The 17,730-nt window shown below is 35.6% G+C and overlaps 1 protein-coding gene across 1 annotated transcript in view; it reads right to left on the bottom strand.

Annotated features, from left to right (window-relative positions):
• Positions 1–17,730, bottom strand: part of DPYSL4 (dihydropyrimidinase like 4) — a 225,749-nt gene that overhangs the window by 184,625 nt on the left and 23,394 nt on the right. The window contains exon 2 of the mRNA XM_044056812.1: positions 388–476. Coding sequence (XP_043912747.1) covers positions 388–476 — 89 coding nt within the window. The remainder of the gene's footprint in view (positions 1–387; positions 477–17,730) is intronic.

The following is a 17,730-nucleotide window of genomic DNA, read 5'->3' as shown; positions in this document are numbered from 1 at the left end:
CCTGTTTCCCCACATGCATGCAACCCTACCCATCAACAACAGTTGTGCATAACTGAACTCGCCACCACATTTAAGGCCAACTTCACAAAGCATAGATAAATATGCAGGTCAATTTATACATCTCTCCATTGAAGACAGCCATGTAGCATCAGACCATTGCAAGTGTTTGCATGATTTTAGAGATTCCAGGCTTATTGGCTTAGCAAATAATAATTACCAATTATCATTATGTAATGCACAATTCAAAGTACTGTTTGCTAGCCATAACTTGTCCATAAAAGTCCCATATCCTTTTTTAAGAGATTCTATTTAAAAAATGAAAAACATTACTAATTACATATGAATTAAAACTTAAAAATAAATATATTCTGCTTAAATGATACTTACTTTATAATGCCATCTTCTATGTATATGTCTGCAAAAAATGACTGGTCATCATTCACAATCTTCCCTCCTTTGATAAGAAGACGGTCACTCTAGTAAAAAAGTACAAAGATTATAACAAATTGAAATACTTATCTTTATTTTTCACACTTTATTATAGTCAATATTAATTAACAATTTTAGTTAGTAACAGTTCCTAAGTATATCTGTATCCAAAGCTCATAGTACATAGAAGACAAAATTATTGTGGTGTTCAGTGACTGCCCTTATCAAACATCATGTACAACAATAGGAGGTCTGCATGCATACTTGGCATAAGAGAAACTTGTTCTAAAGTTTAGTGATATACTTTGTAGTAATATTATCAGACCTGGGGCTGGATGTTTTATTTATTTTTAATTTGAGTTATTTCTATACTGGGGTATAGCACTGATCCCACTGGACCTATTTCAGTCTTATCCAGGGAGTAAACACAGAAAATCCATGACTTTATATACAGAGTGAATGACTAAATACAATACGTAAATTCATTATATACAATGTGAATATCAGAGTTGGGCTGAGTGTATAACAACAATTGATAAATTACATTAGGTACAGAGTGACTGATAAACCACAAATATATATATGTGCATTATACACAGAGTGAGTGGATATCAGAACTGGCATGTTGAAAGAATCACAGTGAAAAGTAGTCAAAGTAAGCTATGCTGAGGGAAGCTGGGTAGGAAGAGGTTATGTTATATGGGCAGATAAAGAAAGTGAGCAGTTGCATTTTCTGTCTTGTATTTTGTTTTTAGTCCTGATCAGAAAATGGGGGAAGAGAAAATACCTTTCAGAAAAGAAGGAAGAGATTCCTACAGATTAAGACCAAGGACTGAGAAAGTGTGGCTTGTGCACTAAAGACTAGTTTGTGGGAATTGGCGGGGAGGGCCCAAACAGTTAAGTCTTCCAAGGTTGAATGTTGCTGCATCTCTGAATAGTCTGGCAGTTACTGGGGCAAGTCTCATTCTTGGTAAGTTTAAACAACTGAGAAGCGAGCAGAAAGTCATGAAATTATTTGACAAGTAGCCAGGTTAGCTTTTTCAATGGATTTCTAGTGGTGCTCTCTTCTTCTGGAGAGAAAATGATGAATCTTCAGATGACATTGAGATGGCTTGAATGTCAGATGCATTTCTTTCAGAGGCTGCAGCAATCAGAAAGAGACCATTATCTACTTGAACCAGGAAGATACTTTACCTATAGCATTCCTACATGGTCTAGAAAGAAAAGAGAAGATCGTATTAGGCCAGAATAGGACAGCGTTGGTTTTGTGGGTGCACAGTGCAGGTGGAGATGGGAATTTAGGAGGGGGGAGTCCCTTGATATTTGAATGCACTAGCACTCTCAATCGGGTTACTCAGATGAGCAATGATGTGTAGAGGGCTGGTGGTGATAGAAATGAGCTTCTGCATAGTAGTAATGTTCTAAATGATGAAATGAACAAAAGAATAGAGTTTGTCATCTAATCACATCTGGCCCTGAGATTCACTTGTCAGAATGTTCTAAAGAATGGCATGAACAGAGGAATAGAGTTTGTCATCTAATCACATCTGGCACTGACATTCACTTGTCAGATGGGAAACTGCCCAGACAGACCTAATTGTTTTGCTTATTTATTGATTTATTTCAGTTACTTATTTAGAATAATTTGTTAACTAAGTAAACCTAGAAGGACAATAACCTCTTTTCCAGGTAACCCATGACTACTGTCTGGTTAGGTGACTTATTCACAGTGCAAAACCAAACCAAAGGAGACTCACCAAATTAAATCCAGGTTTTACAGGACAGATCATTTACAGCTCATAGACTTAATCCAAAGCAGTGGGAATTCCGGTCAGGAACATTTTCATTTGCATAGAAATTGTATGCACAAAGTTTGAGAAGTGTTTATGTTTCTCATTTATTTAACATTGGTCCAGGAAGTTTTTATTTATTAAATCTGAGATCTTTGGGCATATCCTACATTGGAGGTATAAGTACTACAGTTTATTAAGGAAGTAGTTAAAAGTGTCTCATAATAATGGATTTTGTCTTTGTAGAGAGTTCATGAAGTACATTTTGGAACTTCACATGATTTTCAAAGGACATAGAGGGTGTCCTGTAACAGGCTGTAAACTGATAATTGGTTTAGTATGATTTGAAACTCAGTGAGCTCCATTTGTAGGCTTCTGGAACTCTATCTTAATGTGATATGGTCTCTAACAAACTAGGAAGACACTGCCACAGTTGCAATTAGGACTAAAGGCATGGTAGACACAAAACCCAGACAAGGAGAGAGTGCATTCCATATGTATAAATTGAGTTTAAGTAATTACACAGATAGGCATATGTTACAAATGCAGATCCCTGATATTGGGCAATTTATTGTTGAGACATTTGGCACTGAGCCAAGCCACCTTAATGTCATCCTATTTTAGATTTGATATGTTAGTTGTACTGGGATGTCCATTAGCTGGATTCTGATTAAAAAGGCACTATGGGTATAGCAAAAGCTTTAGCCAGTATGTGGAAGCCTTGAAAGGAGAGGTGCAGGCCATCCTTTGCAAAGCAAGTAGGAATGTCAAGCATTTTTTCTCATGTTGATGAGCTCCCTTTAATAACACCAAGAATGTAGCATATTGTTGAAGGCAATTACCTTTTCAATATACCTAAGACTCATTCTTGGAGAAGAAAGGGTGCTACTGAAGACCAAAGTCTTGCCTGCATTTATAACATCCATGAAGAGCTCTAAAATTGTCTATCTGCATAGCTTGTAGGGTTTTGCAGCCCATGTCATTCACTCCCACGTGGATCATTCCCAAGTTATAGTCACATTTGTTATGAAAAAGAGTCTTAAGGGCCCTTGACATATCAGAGATCCCGGCACCTGAAAGATAGCTCACCATTTTCTTGTCTTCGTCCAGCCTAGTGAGATGAGAACATGCCTGAATGTAGACTCACTGACCAGTAATGCAGTTTTATTTGTAGAATGGTCTGGTGTGGTGGATTTGAGGGAACTTTACTCTTGCTATGACTCTTTGTAGCAAGCATGCCTGATGTTGATGTGTTGCTGAATTTTTAAAGAGTCCTAGTTTTTATGGGTATAGGAGGCTTTGACAGAGATTTTTGTATAGCCCTATGTTAGACATTTTAGTGTGGGTTGGTGTATTGTCTAGTGGTTGTGTGTGTTGCCCAAAGATCATGTTTTTATGCAAGTGGTTAACTATTTGTATCTATCATAAACAGAATTTCTTCTATTGAGTAAGAGTTCATTATCTGTGAGTATAAGGCAATTACTACACTGTCTATGGATACTAAGTGCTGTCAGGGAAATAAGCAAGCTGACATTCCATCCTGGTCCAGAGATTTTGAGAATTAGGATAACACTGAGTACCATATACAGTCAGTGACTTAATCGGCTGTATTATTGAAGAATGCAGCTATGCAGATTTTTTTATGGAGGACTTAACACTGAGTTATTACATCAAATGCGGAAATTTAAGTTTTGATTAGTAGAAGTACGCTGTCTGACTAAATACAGTAAATTAAGTAATTTGAGTTGTCACAACTGTGACAGCGGATAATGCAAAGTTTACTAAGCTACTGCATAGTATGAGTAGTGTGGAGAAATTACAAGCTGTTATGAGCAGCATAGAGCAGTTGTGGGCTGCTAGCAGTTACACAGAGAATACATGGTATAAAGTGTGATTTGGCATGCAGCTACAAGTAGCCTGCTACCCTTCTATATTTTTAAGAACAGAGAACATTAGTATAACCATGTTCACAAGAATCCCACTGTAATAAGTACACAGAATTAAGCATTTTCAACTCCTTGCATAGTTACAGACTTCATCAGAATCAAAATTTGGACTGTGATAAAGTTTCTAATTATACAGAGACAGAAGTGGCATTTTTATGAATGTGGTTGGCATCCTGTTCTGAGTTTTGAAAGTTTATTTGGTTTTGGCATTACACTGTAGTAGCTACATAACAGCTTTTTTTACATTTCTCGAACACCTATGTATGACAATTCACAGTAATAGAATGAGGGAGAGTTAGGAGTTATTGAGACAAGTGGGAATCAAGATGCCTGAATCTCCACAGTGCACGATCTAACACTGTTGCACTAAATGCACAACTGTGGAAATGCAGCAGTTCATTGCAATACTGACAAAAGCTGACAAATTCCCACTGACCAATAACAAATTATACCATTTAAGGTCCTACAGCAATCTGAGGCTATAAAATGGACAGGTGTCTTCTCTACGAAAGCAAACCAGAAGTAGTTTTAGCTAGATGATTAAAACCACAAAATGTGTACAGATGTCACAACAGAAAAAAAAAAAACACATCCCATATACTGCAGAGCTGATTGCTTTGTAAGGTAAATGTAGCAGATTATGCATGTAACTATGGTAGAATACAAAAAATATACACATGGCTCTCCAATTAATGTTAACCTTGCCCCAGATGCAGCAGGTTTAATAATCAAATGAAAAAAGGGTTGATGCAGTTAGGTATTGGAGTGTGTGCTAAGCAGGAAGGAAAATATGAAGGAGAGAGTAATTTAGGGTTTGTCAGTCTAAGGAGAAAATCTTCCCATTTGATCATCTAGTGCTCTTAGCATGAGCAGATTATATGAGACTGGGAGGAGCTTCCAAATACAATGTGTAGTAAGGGCAGGTAAATAACCCCCAGTTACAGAGCAGCAGCACAGGCTAGTTTAGTGAACATCACATAATTAGGCTCTATGGAAACTAACGGGAGGGAAGGAGTATTTAAGGAAGGTAAAAGGGAGTGACTTTTTTGCATAATGACAATAGTCAATGAATGAGGAGAGGGTGGGAGTTTTATGGTCATATTAACATTACAGCCAGACGACAAGAGAGGCAACGGGTTTAAGAACAAAACAGGAACAGGACTGGTGGGAAGTTATTCCTCCAATTAGATGTCTTGTAGAATAGTCTTATACTGGCATAAGCAGAAGTGAAAGACCTGACTAAAAATCTCCTGGGTCTAAGACTATAGCAATTAACTAGAACCCTGCCCCCTCAAGAAGCTAATTCACAACTTATGTAACTCATTCTGGACTGAATTTCTTGCACAAAAAGATAAACAGGATGTATTTTCAAAAGTTAGACCACTTAAGATTGACAACTGACCTTTGAATATCCTGGGGCTATCACCAATGGAAGTGGAATGCCTGTCTAAAAAGTTCTTGTGCCTCAGGTAATGCTTGTTGTTTGTTTGCTTGTTATTTCCCTGAAACGCTAATACCACATAAAACGTGGCTTTTCAGCACTTCTGTGGATCCCTAGTGATATCTGCATTGCTTACTGTACTCATTTCCTTGTTTCACTTAAAAGAAAGTTACTGTTTGTCGTTTTTGCATTTAAGTTACCTGTAACACATTGCATTTAAGTTACCTGGCACTTGCTCACTAAAACAATTATATAAGTCAGCACTAAAAAATTAAAAGCACTGCATTTTCACAAAGTCCTCTTGACTACCTTGTTCCCCATTGGCCCTTTTTTTTCAATTATAAAGGAATTCCCAATACTATTCTAGCATGTCCAAAGGTCAGTTGTCAATCTTCTCTCCGGTCCAGCTGGTGAATATGGGAATCTTGAGGCAATGTTACAACTGCCTCATGTACACAGACAACCCTCTCCTCCTCCCAACAAATTCCAACACAAGTGAGAGATGCATCCATATAGCCAAACTGGAGGCTAAGCTCTCTCAACTCAGTACTGGTGTAACCAGTCAGGAGGAGAAGGAAACCACAATCAGTACAATTCCAGTCTCACATAGACCTACCACGGCAGCAAACCAAACACATAAACACACAAAAACATACTCGGAGGCTCTAAATAAAAATCTGCCTAAGCAGCAGAGACCTCCAAAGCAGACACCCAAGCAACCGCTACCCCAAAACAAAACACGTGCAACACATAGCTCACAAAGCCAGTGTGCCGAACAGTCACAGCCCTTAAGGCTAAACAACACAACTGATACACTTGTAATAGGTGACTCTATCGTCAGGCACACTGACGTCCTGCTCACCAGGCTGAACAAGGAGAAGGTCACGGTGAGCTGCCTGTCGGGCGCTAGGATCCGCCACATAACACAAGCACTCAGGTCACTCCAAGGCAAGTACAAATATGACTTAGTCATTGTCCATGCTGGTGTGAATGACCTGAGACATACCTCCCTGGACTACATGAAAAGAGACATACAGGAGCTCTCTGAGCATGTGGCCCAGGCCAGTATGACTCTGACCTTGAGTAGCATCTTACCCTCACCAAGAATGATGGCACAATATGAAGACAAGATGATCAATTTCAACAATTGGCTTAAGTATTGGTATCATTCAAAGGGGATCCAATGCCTGTCAGCCTGGGATGACATGCTCGACAAGCCACGATACTTCGCTAGGGACGGCTTGCACCTGTCACCCCTGGGCTTTCAGATAGTGGAAAAAGGCTCTTGCTACCCCCATACTGCCTTTTTTAGGCAAGGCTCAAAAGACAAACCCACCTCCATGGGTATCACAAGGGATAAAAAACTAAGAGTAATGCTACTCAATGCCAGAAGTCTAAACCTCAAGATGCACGCACTCAAAACTCTCCTTAGCATGGAGAACATCGATATCTGTGCAGTAACAGAAACCTGGTTCAAGGCTCCTGAGAGCACCCCAGCACTACCAGGTTATACATCATACCATGCTTTTCGGCCCCAAAACTTGGACCGACCCACAAAAGGAGGGGGAGTATCAATATTCATCAAAGATACCCACACCTCCAGGTTGGTGGCACAGCACGAAGCATCAGAGACTATCCATGTGCAACTAACAGTGGGTAAAACTGCCTTCCAGTTTATAGCCTGCTACAGACCACCCTCCCTAACCCAGGAACCCCACTCGGCCTTCCTGAGAACACTAGAAAATATGAAGGTCTCTCCAAACACCATTATATTGGGCGACTTCAACTACCCAAACATAGACTGGGAGCATTACTCTAGCTCCAACACCCTAGCCCAAAGGTTCCTAGAATTTATAAACTCAAATGCTATGGAACAACTTGTTACCACTCCCACAAGAGGGGAAAACATACTGGACCTGATCATCACCAACATGGGGACTCTATGCTCCAGACCAGAAGTGTATCCCTCACTGGTAAGATCAGACCATAAACTAATCTCACTGGATATTCACATCCCGACACCACCCCCTGCCCAGAAAACCACAGTGAAAAACTTCTCTAAAGCAAATTTCACACTCCTCAAAACTGAGGTGGAATCCTTCAAACCCCAGGGCCTGTGGAAAATATGGCCCAGACCGCAGAATCCTTTATAAACGCATTCTATGAACACCTTCAGGAATGCAGGAATCATGTGATCCCAAATAAAACCAAGACCCAATCCTCCAAAGGCAGACGTCCTGTCTGGTGGACCCCAGCCATGAACAAACTATACAATAGCAGGAAGAAGCTACTAAATGATAGAGCAAAATTCCAAAAAGGGAAGGCATCTCTGATCAGTATTAGCAAAAAACTATGGGCACTCATAAAATCGTCTAAGGCCAGCTTTGAGATAAAATTGCACAGGACACTAAGGATAATCACAAGGCTTTCTTTAGTTATGTTAGGAACCTGGGTGGTAATTCCCAGATATGCTCAGAATTAGTCCAAAATGACAAAAAATACACCGAACCCACAGACATTGCCAACATCCTAGCTGACAGGTTCAGCGCAAACTTCTCCCCCCCCTCCCCACCAAAAGGGCAAATATCTATCCCAGCACAGTGCTGCCCCCCTGACATCTCAGATGCTCAGGTAAGAGCCGCCCTCTCCAAATCAAAAAACACAGCATCAATGGTGCCAGACGGTGTCCCTGGCTGCATCCCACATGAACTCCAAGAAGAGCAAAAACCCAAACATAAAACTACTGTTCAAGCTCAGCCTTACTACAGGATATGTACCCAAAGAGTGGTGTACAGCAACTGTGGTCCATCTCCACAAAGGTGGTGCCTCAATGGATCCTGGAAACTATCGCCCCATAAGCCTGACTAGCTTGGTCTACAAAGCTATGGAAAGGATCATCATGGACCTCATAAATAAAGATATTGGGGACCTACATACACTGGATCCTACCCAGTTCGGCTTTGTTAAGGGCAGATCCTGCCTCTTAAACCTGGTTGATTTATTTGAAACAGTCACCAAGGCCATTGACGAGGGGAAGGTGGTCCACACAGCCTACCTGGACCTCGCAAAAGCCTTTGGTACAATACCCCACTCGGGCATTATAGATAAGCTCACCAGCTTAAATATAAACCCCTATGTCACTAGATGGGTTGCAAACTGGCTCAAGGACAGAACCCACATGGTTAGAATTGCTGGAGCCATGTCAGACTCCAAACCAGTTACAAGTGGCGTCCCACAAGGCTCAGTCCTGGGACCTCTCTTGTTCGGTATATATTTCTCGGAGGTACAGGCCAACACGGAAGGACTGTGGCTGACCAAGTTTGCAGATGACTGCAAACTGGGCACCATAATCGACTCTCCAGCTGACACAAACATCCTCCAAAAGGGCCTCATAGAAACAGACAAGTGGTGCCAGAGCCATGGCCTCAAGCTAAATGCCAAAAAGTGTATAGTCATCCCCTTTGGCAAAAGCAAAGTGCCCACAAATTACCACATAGGTGGTAATCCATTAAGTACAGAAGAAGTAATTAGGGACCTGGGGACCCAAGTTGATAGCAATCTCTCATTTGACAACCATGTGGCCAAAGTGGTTAGAAAAACATTTTATATAGCCCACCTAATCATGAAGGGATTCACATCTAGATCAGGGGAGGTCATCGTGCCTCTTTTCTCATCCCTCATCAGGCCCATAATTGAGTACAATGCCCCTTTTGGGATGTACCTTACCAGACACCTGCAGCAACTGGAAAGACTCCAAAAGTACCTCACCAAGAGGATCAAAGGGCTCAAACAGATGTCATATGCTGCCCGGTTAAAGAAACTCCAGCTCTCCTCAGTGGCATACCGCTTGCTCAGAGGCGATCTGTGCCTGACGTATAAAGCCATGTCCAACCCGGAATTAATGGACATGCTGCACCTCAGAAAATCCAAATCCCATCGAACTACATGCTCGAGAGACTTGAACCTCAGCACTGAAATAAATAGGACATGCTGGAGGGACAGATTCATAACCCAGAGGATCCCTTCACTCTGGAATAAAATCCCAGTCCAGGTTAGGCAGAGTCCCTCATTGACTCTCTTCAAGAGGAATCTTGATGAGTGGATGGGAGATCGTAGGTTTACCCCGGGTATCACTTCTGTGTCACTGTTAGACAGAGGCACAGTATACTAACCTCAAAAAAGGGCATAACAAAATTAATTTAAAATGGGTAGCAATAGCCAAACACATTCTGGCTAGGCTTATAAATGCCCTAGGGCAGATAGCCTAGTATGAACCTATGAACTTAAAAGGCATAAACAGCTGCTATTAACTAGTACTACTGAATTGGGGCTTAATGGAGATTATAACACTTTACACAGAGCTGTAGAGCCAGAAACAACAAAATATTAATTTAAAGCAATGTAATGATTTAAAATAGCAAAGCAGATGCAATCTATTAATGTATGACAGAAAAGGGAAGGAAAACAGCTAAAAACAGGCCTAGACAGTTAAAACAAACTTAAACTAGAATTTCAAAATTTCATCCACTTATCTCATTTGTTGAATTTTACCTACTAATCTCTCTTTTTGAATATCCTGGGGCTGTCACCAATGGAAGTGGAATGCCTGTCTAAAAAGTTCTTGTGCCTCAGATAATAACAACAGAATTTCAGACAATAGCAATTAACTAGAATCTTGGCTGAACCTGGAAGCACTTATAACATATGCAACTCACCCTGGCTCTCAATTCCTCTCTCAAAAAGACAACCAGAAGTTGGGTAGAAGTATTCAGTTTAGAAATGGCACTCAAAGCAGCTAGAGCAAAAATGAATAGAGTTAGAAAAGAGGGGGATATAAGGAAAAGGTCAACATTAGGAAATGGAAAAATAAAAAGCAAGGTTGGGTGGGGTAATATAAGAGAATATTATGAAGGAAAAGAAAGAAAAGATAGATGTGTTTATTTATACATAGTTGTTTGTTATCCAAGTGAGAGGATTGGTGAAGGACTCTTTACAATTACAATCCAGCACAAATAACAAAATGGATGATACGCAAAACTGCATTTTGCAAGGACAGCAAATAAAATCTCATATACATTCTATTTGAACTCTCTTGTTTTCTTCTCCATTATCTCTTTATAATATTTCCTTATTTTCTTAAATAGTCTTAAATTTTTAACATGCATAAATTTCACCCATTTCATTGCTCTCCTTAACCTGTGTTGCTTTTCTTTGCATTCTTTATCAGACCATTTAAAGAAATATTTCATTTTCTAATGCATACATACATCTTGTGAATGTCTAATCATATTCCTTTCTATATAGTCTATAGAATCTATGGCAGGCATAACAGTTAAGTCTTTACCTCACAGACACAAACAGGGTTTGATTGTAGCCTCAGGATATTGCCCAGGCTTAATGGGGCCCTTCAGGGCAGCTGGCCTAGTACTCACCTATGAGGCTATGAATGTATAAGACTGATACACTCAAATGATGAAAACACAAAATTTCAATCCTAAAACCCCAAAATTTGAAATATTTAAAAAAAAGAAAATTATTTGTCTAGGCTCCCTGTACCACTAATCCCCCACAATAATATATATATATATATATATATATATATATATATATATATATATATATATATATATAATCACATGCTCAATGAATGACTGCCAGTCTCTAAATATATACATATATATATATATATATATATATATATATATATATATATATATATATATATAGATATACTGTCCTGTTCCTGCATTAAGGTCTGTACAATTTTATTAAACCTGTCAAACTTTTGTTCAAAGGTTTATCAATATATTATCTAAAGTTTCTTCATGTATTGTCCAATCTATAGCAAATATATATATATATATATATATATATATATATACATATATATATATATATATATATATATATATATATATATTACACATACATACATATTTATCAAACTACATTTTCAATTCTCATATTCAACATCTAAAACAAAACACATTTTTTGTATTTACAAATGAGTTTTGATTTTAGTCCTTCAGTTATTTTACAAACCTTATCAGACCTAACATAAAGCTTCTTTCTTTTTCACTCAGATTTGTGGACTTCGCACACTTTAATAACATCATAAATTTCTATAAAAATCCAGGTTTACTGAAAATTGTTCTTTTTAAAATGTTTAATTAAGTCCCTTAAATCTTTATTTTGTAACATACTTTTAATTCCTGCTATATTCCAAATTAAGATCTTCAATGTACTTTCCTTATCAATGATTTACATATCCAAATATCTCTTCTTCTGCATCATCATTTTAATATGTTTGCATATAGTATATTGTAACCTTTTGCTCTATCACATGTAAATGTATGTTGTTGCAACTAATTCAATCAAGTTTATATCTTGTATATTGATATATTTCTTCATTATTGTTTCAAGGAAAATATTTAATGAATATTTCAACTAACATGAAGTTTCTTTTTCTAATCTTGGTACACTGTACATATATATCAAACCTGACCCAGTTTTCTCTATAACAATAACTTCTTTTAAAAAAAATATTATCTGTCTCTTCCAACTATTATTTGTTCTAGCTTCAGCAAAATTATCAAATGATGCTTCTGTTCCATATAGTCTAAAAAGATTGGCTATAAAACATGAATGTATTAGGTTATGCTTCCTGAGTATAATATTATCCCCACTGTAAAACATTTCTTTCTCTCAGAATTTTTAAAAAGTTAGCAATTGCATTTCCCAAATACTAAATGTATTAAATTTTAAAAACAGAAACATTCTCTATATGACACACAAAATATGTTTCAATTTATGGGAATAACAATTTTGGTAAAGTCAAATCTTCATTGGCAGCTCCTTCAGCCTCAGCTAAAGGAAATGGTTTAGCTGTGTCTCCCTTTTCAACTTAAGTTTTTTCTTAGTTTAATTTCAGTATTTCCACTATTAAAATTTGTTTTCACTTTTGTAATGTCACATGTTTTTAAATGATGAAGAGTTTCTTGTTCAGGTGAATTACCTCTATAAGTTGTTTCCATTTTATATCTGCTTCTATCTTATTAAAAGTTTTTAATTTTTTTCTTCACTGTCCCTGCATATTTCATTACTCTCCTTATTCTCTGTTGCTTTTCTTTGCATTCTTTATCAGACCATTTAAATAAATCTTTCCTTTTCTAATCTATACATAAATTTTGTGAATGTCTAATACTCTTCCTTTCCATATAGTCTGTAGAATCTATGGCAGGCATAATAGCTAAGATCTTTACCTCACAGACACAAGGTACACGGTTTGATTCTGGCCTCAGGTTATTGGCTAGGCTTAAAGTGGCCTTTCAGGGCAGCTGGCCTAATATTCACCTATGAGCCTATGAATGTATACGACTGATACACTCAAATGATAAAATCACAAAATTTCAATCCTAAAACCCGGAAATTTGAAATATTGAAAAAAAAAAGAAAATTATTTGTCTAGGCTCCCTGTACCACTAATCCCCCACAATAATATATATATATATATATATATATATATATATATATATATATATATATATATATATATAAACACATGCTCAATGAATGAGTGCCAATCTCTAAATATATATACTATCCTGTTCCTGCATTGTCTGTACAATTTTATCAAACCTGTCAAACTTTTGTTCAAAGGTTTATCAATATATTATCTAATGTTTCTTCATGCATTGTCTAATCTATAGGATATATATGCATGTTTATATATATATATATATATATATATATATATATATATATATATATATATATATATATATATTTATTTATTTATTATACATACATATATATTTGTCAAACTACATTTTCAATTCTCATATTCAACCTCTAAAACAAAACACATTTTTTGTATTTACAAATTAGTTTTGATTTTAGTCCTTCAGTTATTTTACAAACATTATCAGACCTATCATAAAGTTTCTTCCCTTTTCACTCAGAATTGTGGACTTCGTAAAAATCCAGGTTTACTGAAAAATTGATAATTTTAAAATGTTTAATTAAGTCCCTTAAATCTTTATTTTGTAACGTACTTTTAATTCCTGCTATATTCCAAATTAAGATCTTCAATGTATTTTTCTTATCGATGATTTACATATCCAAATCTCTCTTTTCTGCCTCATCATTTTAATATGTTTGCATATAGTGTATTGTAACCTTTTGCTCTATCACATGTAAATGTGTGTTGTTGTAGCTAATTCAATCCAGTTTATATCTTGAATATTGATATATTTCTTCATTATTGTTTCAAGGAAAATATCTAATGAATATTTCAACCAACATGAAGTTTCTTTTTCTAATCTTGGTACACTGTACATATATATCAAACCTGACCCGGGTTTCTCTATAACAATAACTTCTTTAAAGAATGTATTATCTGTCTCTTCCAACTATTAATTATTCTATCTTCAGCAAAATTATCAAATGATGCTTCTGTTCCATATAGTCTAAAAAGACTGGCTATAAAATCATCAATATAGTAGGCTATGTTTCCTGAGTATAATTTTATCCCCACTGTAAAACATTTCATTCTCTTTGAATTTTTAAAAAGTTAGCAATTGCATTTTCCCAAATACTAAATGTATTAAATTTTAAAAACAGAAACATTCTCTTTATGACACACAAAATATGTTTCAATTTATGGGAATAACAATTTTGGTAAAGTCAAATCTTCATTGGCAGCTCCTTCAGCCTCATCTAAAGGAAATTGTTTAGCTGCATCTCCCTTTTCATCTTAAGTTTTTTCTGAGTTTAATTTCAGTATTTCCACTATTAAAATTTGTTTTCAGTTTTCTATTGTCACATGTTTTTAAATGATGAAGCGTTTCTTGTTCAGGTGAATTGCCTCTATAAGTTGTCTCCATTGTATATATGCTTCTATCTTATTAAAAGTTTAAATTTTTTTCTTCACTGTCACTACATATCACTCTTTCCTCAACATATAATTTCTATTCACTTCATTTTCTTTAGCTGTTTATCACAATTCTTCACTTGAGAATTTCTATATTGTACCTTTTCCCTTGGTTAACCTGTCTGTTTGTTCTATGTTCCACTTTGTACATACTGTAACATAAGTTTGTAATCTCTGATTGCACTGGCTTTACTTCTTGTAATACATGAACCACTTCATATCTTAAATAATCTTATTAGTATATAGTTAATTGCAAGGTGTTCATATATTAATTTCGTATCCTGTTCATTGTTGCTTTCCACTAATAATTTACAGAGTGTAATCTATTTTCTTTCCTATCCACTGATAGACTAAATATGTCATTAGCTGAAAAACTTTCATCACCATTGTTTACTATTACTGACATTTATTTCAAAAATTTTTGATGTTAAGGAGTTTATTCCATATTTATTTGTGGAATTAAACTTCCAATTATCATCCTAGCACTTGCCCCTTTCAAAACTACTTTTAATATTTCTTAATGGATCTCTCATTAGTTACATATGCAAATCACTTTTCATGTTTATATTCTCAGTAGCCTAGCCTTTCTTCCTTTTGCATCATATTCATCTGCATTATCTTCTTCTTATATATTGTTTACATAGCCCTGCCAAACATTTCATCTATTGTTCTTCCTTCCCCATTTTTCCTTTCATTATATCATTACCAAGATTATGATTGTGACTAGATCATTCTCATATACTTCTGAATTTGTTAAAAATGTCTCTCACATCACAGTATTTTCTTCCTTAATCCTCTCTCCAGCTATCTATAAATTCCTTAACTTACTATTTCCATCATCTTAAAGGTATTCTTTATTTCATTTTTGTAACCTAATATATTCTATGATTATACATTCCTCTTCAACCATATTGCTTTGTAAAATGTATTTACCCTTTTATGCATGCATGTAATAAAATAAAAGCATAATCTAGTACTCAACAAAATCTAATACAGTTTTCTACAAGTGAGGAAACAGAAAAGCTGCAGCAGCAAATAACAACAATGACAATGATAACTAATGTTTTAATCTAGTATGTTTAGAAATATATAAACTCTATCAAGTGTCAGTATTGCAAAAATGACAAAATGTGCCCAGATAAATAAAGGCTTCAGTTCAATAAAAGCATACAACAATGACACTCATAGAAAAAAATCAGATTAAAATCAAAATTACAAATGCATCAGTATATCTTATACAGGTTTACTCGATATGAAATCAGAAATCCCTTTACATTTCATTCTTTATTTAATGGCCTTTGTTTATTTTTATTCTGATACATGCATACTTACACACACACACAAACACACACACACACACACACACACACACACACACACACACACACACACACACACACACACAAACACTATTAATGTAATAAAAATAAATATATCCAAATTAAAAGTCCATTACATCATTACAGTCTATAGTTACAATCAAAATAAAGATTACATTTTCAGCATTTATAAAGTTTATAGAATCCAGCCAAAAAATAAAATGATGGGGATCAGTTGTAAAAAAATATCAAAAATAGTCCAAAATAAGACAACAGCTTGCTTAAATCTAACTTTCCAACTGTGATGGTCAATCTCCAGAATAGATAGTATCAAAAATATTCTAAGAGTAAAATATCTTCCATGACTCCAACATTGCAAATTATTTTGGAGGAAAGAAATTTAGGCACATACCAATCTCATTTCTGTAACTGTCTCCTATATAGAGACACATACCAGTTTCTATAATGGTCTCTTTATCTGTTCCAAAGAGGTTACTTGCATTGTATTATTCTCACACAGTCTCTCCTTTTTTGAAAGATATTGAAAGTTCTCTTCTTTATTTTGTTGAAGTTGAATCACTTATGACTTCACCATGATATGTGGCACAGATTTAGCCTGAGGTACGTTTGGTAATAATATAGACTTATTCTGCTGGGAAAAATATCAACACACACTAAATTTCATAATACGTAACAGAAGATTTTCATGGGTGACAAATGGATAACATTTGTCAGAGGATAAGATGTTTGCTTATCAAATTGGTTGGAGGAAGAGAGTGAAAACTGATAGAAATGTTGGAAGGAAGGTACACGGAAACTGAGATTTAACAGTTCTTGTATATGCATGAACTACACTGAGCATTCTCAAACAGAAATTAACTTCTTCTTTCTACACCTATGCCATGCTTTCAAAAAATAAACTTTCTAATGAGAGATATTATATATGAGAAGCACTGTAGTCCTTTTTTTTGTGGCTTTATATGATCAGAATCTTGAATGTTGAGCTTACTGGCCTTTAAGAAATACAACTGCTATAAAATTATATTGATAATTTCTGCTTCTCATATATCTGCCACACTATTTTCTTAAATATATTTTATTATTACATTGCAAGCAATTCCGACATTGATTATGTTAACAACATTACAATTATAATCTATTTCACCAATCAAAAATATATGTACATAACAAAACTTGCTATTACTAATTTATCCTCCTGTATAATTATGTAACCCATATTAATAAGATGCATTAATCAATAAACATTACATTTCTACTGTTTATTACTGAAGAGATGCAGCAATTTCAACCTTATGGTTATTTTTGTAGTAAGTTTCAATGTATTTGTTTGGAGTTTAAAGAAGCTGATAAAATAATCTTACAAGGCACTGCAGGATTCACCAGTCAGTTTTTCTAGCACTGATATTTATTTGAGCATTAGGTTTCCCGATCCGATGTTAATACCCTGGTGATATGGACCAGGCATAGATGTTTGAGTAGAATCGATGTAGAAATGCCCTACAGACCACACATACATCAACTCTACATAACCTGTAAGATGCAAAATATAAATATACATACTTAAGCCTTTCTAAATATTCCCAAATGTCCTATGATGTGCTTTTTTTCCAGTAAAAAATCATTTTGTCTTTTTAAATTCTTTTATGCGTTTTTTTTCAATAGCTACAGATCTCAACACCGCATGCAGTATTAGTTCTGATCAGTGAAGTACGAAGTGGTATAGTGATCTCAACGGAATGAAAATACATTGAATTTAACTTACATTTTTCATACTTTGTACTTAAATCTTTAATAATGGTGTCACACAATTTACTATCCTTTTTGCAAGTCTCATAATGCTACATATACTGAT

This window comes from Protopterus annectens, chromosome 14.part0, assembly GCF_019279795.1.
Source record: "Protopterus annectens isolate FY-2018-M chromosome 14.part0, PAN1.0, whole genome shotgun sequence".
In the NCBI taxonomy this organism is placed as follows: Eukaryota; Metazoa; Chordata; order Ceratodontiformes; family Protopteridae; genus Protopterus; species Protopterus annectens.
This window is presented reverse-complemented; position numbering and strand designations above follow the sequence as displayed.